Source organism: Rhagoletis zephyria, unplaced genomic scaffold, assembly GCF_001687245.7.
Source record: "Rhagoletis zephyria isolate East Lansing unplaced genomic scaffold, Rhagoletis_zephyria_1.1 Rzeph_scaffold_16406, whole genome shotgun sequence".
NCBI classification, from domain to species: Eukaryota; Metazoa; Arthropoda; class Insecta; order Diptera; family Tephritidae; genus Rhagoletis; species Rhagoletis zephyria.
The window spans coordinates 1-8,093 of record NW_016173470.1 but is presented as its reverse complement, the minus strand read 5'-3'; the positions used below and the strand labels follow the sequence as shown (position 1 = coordinate 8,093).

Genomic DNA, 8,093 nt, shown 5'->3' with positions numbered 1-8,093 from the left:
GCTCAATGTCTAAATAAAATATGATATATCCACTTTTTGCTACGCTTCAAAACACTCTCGATATGTCTTTTTTTAATGCTGAACCTGTTACTAAAGTTATAAATCAAAACATTTTCGGCTTCCGTTTTGTTACGACCCTATTATTATTTTATAGAAATGATTTTGATAAATTCTTATATTATTTTTATGATTTAGTAACATTTTTTTTAGCGAGATTCGAAAAAAGTTCGCGGCATAAGTATACTATAGAAGAAATGGATTTAATCGCATTGATCGTGAGTGGAAAGATTGTAGCGTGCAAGTATGTTCTGCCGGCAAACCGCATATAAAAAGGTCTTTTCTGTGCTCTTGGCGTTCAGTCTTCTTTTCCCCACGTCTTTCAGTGTGCGTTTGTTTTCGTTAGTCTGAGGAAATTCCAGATAATAGCATAATAATATTCCAGCAAAGGTACGGATGCTCGTATGTGAAAGCATTTGGAAATTGTGTGTTTGAAAAAAATACGTGTTTAAATTTAATAAATTAAATTAACTTAGTTTAAGTGTTAAAAGTGTTTAAAATTACCTCAAAGCATCGCAAAAACACACACACATTTTTCCGAGTACAATGTGTATTTAATACTAATATGTAGACAAATACCCGAGCTGAGCAATTTTTGATTACGATTACGAATGCTTAATTGTAATCCTTAAACTATATGCGATAACGGTTACTTTAATTGTAATCATAAATGTTACCATTACGATTATAATAACTGTAATCTTAAAATTTTAAGGACTAAGATTATTGTAATCCTAATCAGGAAGTACATGATTACGAATACTGTAATTGTAATCATACAAATTTTAAGATTACAATTACAGTAATTGTAATCATGGAGATTATGATTGTTATCCTAAAAATATTATGACTACAATTAATATAATCGCAATCAAGAAAATGTTGATTGTGATTATCTAATATTCTGTAGAGGTTTAGTCGTTAAGTAAATGAGCGGAACTTTCTCCAGAAAGCATGTAAAATTGATTTAAAGTTGAAGTAACACAATTATACAGCAGCAGTGCGCGCTACCATTCCGAAGCGACTGGATTCAACCCAATATCGAAATATAAAAAAATATAAACTTTTTTTCTGTAATCGTAATAATGAATTGAACTTCTACATATTTTAAGTACTCTGTTGGGTTACCCCATTCATAAAATACTGTACTTTGAAAAAAAATAGTTTACATATGCATTTGCAACAAATAATTAGACTTTCTTCTTTTAAAAAAAGTTGCTGAACACATGCTGTTTCAGTGAATAGATATTCTGCCGAAATTCACAATGAAATCAAAATTAATTAACTTTGGTCCTAAATCGCCACGCCCATTTCTAGAAAATTCTTTGATTTAAAGAAAGGCGCTGAACAAACATTGTTATTGAATAGATATTCTGCCGAAATCCACAATAAAATCTTCATTTTGTTAACTTTAGTTATAAAATTGCCACGTTCTTCTCTGTGGGTTTATCGCCTTTAGCAAAGATTTTACCAAACAAGTAAAAATTACTGGATGGGTATGCCGCCGGAATCTGCAATAAAATTTACATTTTTGCAAAAACACCCTGCTAGGTACAGAATCTCCAAAAATAATGATGGTGCAACATGGCGTATGCAGAACCCTCTTTTATTCATATTAACCCTTTCGCTATTTTGATGCCATATGGCGTCTTTGAATACTCACAGATTTCATTCAGCTTATCTAAAATTATATTTTTATATGCAACGCTGTAATGGGAAGTTTTATAAACTATATTTTAATACGGTATTGTTATTTTTATCCTTAAGAGATAAAAAAATTTCAATTTTAAAACTTTACTAAAATATCGATTTTCTTCTGCTTAGAAAGGTCTAAATTAAAATACTATATTTTACCAAATTACCCAATAAATAAAAAACAAATAGATATGCTATAGTCTCCAAAATCGTGTCAAATATTGCTAGAACTTGTAATTTGATTAAAAAAAAAGTGCTAATAAACGCGTGGTATATTTTTAAATTTGTATGATGGCATATGGCATCAATAATATTTAAGGAACTGAAATCCGCACCAGCAAATAACGATATATTTGTACTGGTAAATTACAAACGGTAAATTTTTTAAAGGAATTATTAAATCAATGCCTGTTCCAACTTATTTTATTGAATTTTGTTATTTAATTTAATTTAAATAAAATAAAATACCATATGTCATCATTCTAAAAAACACTTTAGAATCACATTTTGGAAAAAAAATTAAATTGAATGTTATCGTATTATGTATTAAGGATCATTTAATAAAAAAATCTGATTTTTAAAGCCCGAATCTAAAAAGATGTACCGAAAGGGTTAAACAATTATTTAAAATCGTAGAATAATAAAAGACACTTAAAATTATAATTAAAAATACGAGCTTTTCTAGCAGCTGAAATCTTCACCAGCATCTCATTTATTAGAGTTTGGCAGTATTAAACCGTTATTTTATTTTTTTCTCCCGTATAAGATTGACTCTTTCCATTCTGTCTTATTCCAGGGACATTTCTTGTTCACATTAGTCTATTTCCGCGCCACTTCAGAGTTGTAATGTCCTTTCTATTGAAATATTCTGTTACTTGAGCAGTGTATGTACTTAAAAGGGCTTTACTCTGGGAAGCGGAAATAAATTTTGTTCCTCTCAATCTCGTTTCAGGCGTACACTAGCCTTACCAATCAAAAGCTCCCATATAGATGCATATGTCGATTTCTTAGAAAATATTTGAAACACCCTTTTGTTTATGGGTTTTTGAGTTCACCTCCATCAACTTAGGTTCATAGTGATGACTCCAAACTTCGCCTCCAGTGACAATTCGAATAATATGTTTATCTCAGGTTTCCCTACTAGAGATGCCGTTTTTAAATCGATTGAATCGAAGAACGATTAATCGATCCCTTTCAATTAGATTTTTTTTAGATTTTTTAAGTTCTGATTCGAACCGGGAATCGATTCAAAAAATTAGAGAATCGACATTCGATTTTTTCTCAATCGATGTTCACCCCAGAAAATCGATACACTTTTAAAGAAATTTGAATTGGAGGCTGGTACAAAAAAATGTGCTGGGAATTGACACCTCCCACCTTCCTAACTTGAGAAAGAGGGTCTTCTCAAAGAAGCCTCCTGGAAATAACTGGGAATAATTTTACACACTTTTTAAAATAGTGAATAATTTTGAAGTAAAACATACTTTTTTTTGATTTGTGATTGAAAAATTAATAATTTAAAAAAATTGAAGCATTTCCTTAAGAGGGGTTAATGATGAATTAAGCATTAGATGACAAAAATTTGAATGGCAATGTTGGGCATTACGTTCATAAAAACAGCTATTAGGCGATTCATGAAACATCGCAAAGTGGCATTTTTGGTGAAATAGCAACTTTGCGAACAAAATTGTATAAACGACCTATCGCAACTCCGGATTGCAAATGCATAATGCTGCTGATAAGTGAAAAACAAACGTTTTTATCATTATACTAAATACTAAATAAGAGCTTTTGCGTTGGCCAATGCAAAAGAGCGTTTAAAAACAAAATTAGTCTGTAAAGTCAAAATTTTTGATTTAAGTTAAAACTACTAAGGCGCAGTATCCTCCTCACACATAGGCCAATAGTAGTAACGCTGTGATACCATATGGAATACCAATCTCTCTCGGTGTCATGAGCTTTACCGTTGGTCTTATTTCCACCTGTGAGATCTCTGCCAAACAAGCGTAATCTTTTTGTATGATCTTGCAACTTCAACATTGGTGCGATGTGTATGCCAATAAAAACTCTTATAGGGAAACTCAAGAGCACAGAAGTGCGTTTTCTGTTATAGGAAGGCCAAGAATCCTCGCTGTCCCACAGGATGAAAAGTTTTCCGGTACATTGCTAAATGAGTTGTGTGATCTCTTAAGTATCTTTCAAATTAAGCATTTTATACCTACGGTGATTTTTCCTTGTTAATTCACCACTTTTACAATTCAAGGTAAAATTTATGAACTGATTTCTGGGTAGATGCAAGACCGCATGATTGTGCATGAGGGCGTCAGAAAAACATAACCCCATCCTTCATTTAGACATCTGAAAACTAAATTCGTATAACTCAAACATAGGGCCAAAGCAGATCAACCACACGAGGTTTCTATACATCGCGGCTGCAGCTTATAAATTACATTAAATGTAAACAGGTGGCAACTCTAAAAAAATATTTTTGCCTGTAAGCCTTCTTCAGCCTCTTTCTTTTGACGCCCCCAATTTTGAAACAGGTGGCAACTCTCTAATTTTTTTCTTCCTATATTTTAAGTTAGACCTCTAGCAATACATCGGTGGAAACTGCATTAAAATCCATGCATTCGTTTTCGAGTGATACGCGAACAAACATACAGACAGACAGACAGACAGACAGACAGACAAAAATTCTAAAAATGGTGCATTTGGCTTCTAGTGGTCTAATAAAGACCCCCCACATTAATTTTTCTTTAATATCTATAATGTACAGACATCGACCTGTTACAATTTTATTATATGTATAGATATGTACATTTTTTGATACTTGATAGCTTTTGAAAAAATCTGGATATTGAAACCGTGTGAAAAATGTGTCTATGCTTTAAAAATTACAATCGGCCCTATTATGGTTGTCGTCGTTAAACAATAGCCCTACAAAGTCCAACTTCAGTTAAGCTGACCACAGTAGTTTTGCAAGAAACACGTTTCTCAAAAATACAGTGGCCAGCGTATGAGGCATACTTTTTGATGAAAAAATTAATAATAATAGTTTGGTCAGGTCGCCGAACTTTTATTTTTATTTTTTTAAATTTAAGTAAAAGGCGTTATTTGAGCAAATTTATGAATCACTCTTAGAAAATCGATTTATTTTTTCCCGATTTCTTCCAGCATCGATTATTTTTATTTCGATTCGAATCGGTACAAAAATATTTTTTTTTTGTTCCGATCTGGCATCTCTACTCCCTACACAGATTCAAAAACTGGTCCTAACTCGTGTGAGCATTCTCTTCTCGCATCTTACGAATTATGCAGACTTTTGGCCTTAAAAAATGGTTATAGATACAAAGGAGAAGCACAATCTATTTCTGCGATTTGCTTATTTTTCAAAATACATACACAGATATTCCAGAATAACTTATTAGAACTTTTCAACAATTTTAAATGTTTTTTCCTGAGCAAGAAATCGGTTCNAAGATATTCCAGAACTTTTCAACAATTTTAAATGTTTTTTCCTGAGCAAGAAATCGGTTCAGATTCATTAAATGTGGTGTTTCTCGTTGCATCTTTTCTTCACAGTTGTTAGCTTCCTCGGGACAGACTTTCTGCCAAATCTGGAAACCACCACCACCAAAATAGGATACAACAAGGTGTTTCAGTTTGCCAAATGGAATGCGATGTTCTTCAACATTGCTCCTGGTACTCAGTGATTAGCTGTGATCGTAGTGTATCTGGTAATGCTTTGGACCATATTTGCGCAGCCAAGCATAATCCAATTTTAATGAAGCTTTTTTTAGTATTTAGAGGTACTGAGTCGCAGAGTATTGCTGGTTAAAAAAATGTGGATGCATAAAAAGCTATCTCACATGAGTTTGCAAAATCGCAGGCTACTCTCAAACCAGCAACATGTACTTCAACTAAAAAAATATCTAACTAAAAGTTTGTGATTCAACTCTCCCTATTTTATTGCGCCCCCCAACGACTCATTGCTCTCTGTGCGCAGCTGATTTTGGTGATAGGAAATCAGCAGCAATAGAAACATTATAAAACGCCAATGTAGCCGGATTCAAGGTTTCAGTTTAGTTTTGTAATAGAGCGACGTGAGTTCCATTCAAGTTTTCTTGTGCGATCGCGCAGTTAAATAAATAATACTGTCTTGCTATTGACGAAAAAATGGCTTTGCTTTATTTTTTAATAATTTCGCTTTTGTTGTTCTCAAGTGCTCATAATGTACAAAGTGGTGAGAAGACAACAACTGAGCCAACAGAAGGCAGGGGAAACAATTTAACGGTATTGAAAAACCTTTCGCTTTTATACTTTAACATATGTATGTACCGGGAGTCATACATAAATAAACTACAATCGCACATTTGCTGTAAGAGTGTCATAATCAAACAAATAAAAAAACAGAAATTAGTTAATTATGCAGAAATGACCTCCACCTCTTATTCTATGTTGTGTAAAAATTTCCAAGCTGTATCGATTAACCATAGCTCATTAGAAGAAAACTTATCTTCAATTTTATTTATTTACTATGGGAGCGTATGAACCTGTAAACTTTAAAGCCGTTTTCCTCGAGTTTAAGATTTTTTTGTTTATGACACTTTTGCAGCAAATGTGAAATATTACAATGTACATTAAGCCGTATCACTATATATGAAAGAAAAAAAGTTTAGCGCGTGTCAGTTTTATTGAAACGTGTATGTGTGTCGATAAAAAATTTTGGGTGAACATTTTTTTCAGGCACCCGCTAAAAACTGCTAAATCGCGATTTTTGCTACAAATTCCGTATTCGTATTTTAAAATGATTAGGTCGCCGAAAAAGTCCCGCTAAGGACTATAATTGGCTCTTAATTTTTTTAATTTAATTTTAATTTATACCCCGGTTCAACCCAACTTTAAAAAATAAAAACAAAACAAGAAAAATATTTATTTTAAAGCGGTCGCCCCTCAGCAGGCAATGGCAAACCTCCGAAAACAACCATGAAAAAACAACTTCTCATACACTAACGTATGTGCGACCGCTTGTAGAACAAAATGTTTTTTTTCTTTTTGATGTCGTAAACTGGGCTTGAACCCAGACCCTGCGGAATCTATGCACCACAAAAGCGTAGGGTTTTTAAAACAAAACAAAAAAATAAGTGGAAATCCGATTTCGGTGTGAGAGCGCATGAATTTTGAGAGTTTAGCTTTAATACAGAAAGCTTTTCTCAAGTCTTTTCTTTGCGCACTGCATTGCTTCCTCCTTTCCTATGTAACACGTTTCTCTTTTTTATCACAAATAACAATAATTTGAGGTAGCGTTTATGAATTAAAAAATAATTTTTTTTTGAACCACTCTAATGTGTATAAATTTATATACAGTATTTAGGTAGTTTTAATCGATCATTAGTTGTTTAACGATACAAATATCCAAAAATTTAATATGAACCCTTCATAACTTCATTTTTTTCGCACAGATGTCATACAAAATCGAACCATTGCCCAATTCGTATGCCCACCTCGGTGAAGGTCCTCACTGGGATATTGAGAAGCAGAGCCTTTATTACGTAGACATTGAAGCTGGCAAATTGCTGCGCTACGACTACCAGGAAGATAAGGTGTACCAGAGCAAAATCGAGGGTGTGGAGCTTGCCTCGTTCGTTGTGCCAATCGAGGGTCAGAACGACAAGTTTGTCGTTGGAGATGGACGTCGTGTCGTTGTCGTCTCCTGGGATGGTATCTCTGAAACAAGCAAAGTAGATCGCGTACTCTTTGAAGTCCAACCCGATGAGCAATACGTTGTTAACCGTTTCAACGATGGCAAAGCTGATCCACGTGGTCGCCTCTTTGCTGGAACAATGCGTTATGTAGGCGATGAATTCAAGGATCGTTGGGGCGAGTTGTACAAGTACGAAAAAGGTGGCAAAGTTTCTGTGGTGAAGAGCGATGTCGGCATTTCCAACGGTTTGGCTTGGAACGAGCAATTGAAGAAATTCTACTTCATTGACACCACCGATTATGAAGTGAAGGAGTACGACTATGACTTTGATGCTACATATCGCACACCATCTTGAAAAGAGTCACACCTCAAAAGTCCGATCCGAAAATATAACTGTTTGTAGATGGTACAGATTTAACGCAATTAATACAAAAACAGTTACAATAGTAGTTTTCTAGCTAGAGAACATAATGATGAAAAATAATAATATTTGCATTAATTAGAGATATGCATCGTAAATCCAACGAATTGATTTATGAAAAATATCTATATAATTTTTTTTCGAAGAAGATGTGCGATATGAAGTCAGTTTTTTGTTTTTGCTTAAGAATTACTTGTTTATTTTATATTTGTTTAG

At 33.5% G+C, this 8,093-nt stretch overlaps 1 protein-coding gene across 1 annotated transcript; it reads left to right on the top strand.

The window, feature by feature from the left end:
- The first annotated feature begins 210 nt into the window (after nt 1–210).
- LOC108379457 (regucalcin-like) lies at nt 211–7,932 on the top strand. The gene is made up of 2 exons (XM_017635809.1): nt 211–447; nt 7,215–7,932. Exon 2 carries the CDS (start codon nt 7,215–7,217, stop codon nt 7,809–7,811), a length of 597 nt encoding a protein of 198 aa, XP_017491298.1. The 5' UTR covers nt 211–447; the 3' UTR covers nt 7,812–7,932.
- Nucleotides 7,933–8,093: the final 161 nt, after the last annotated feature.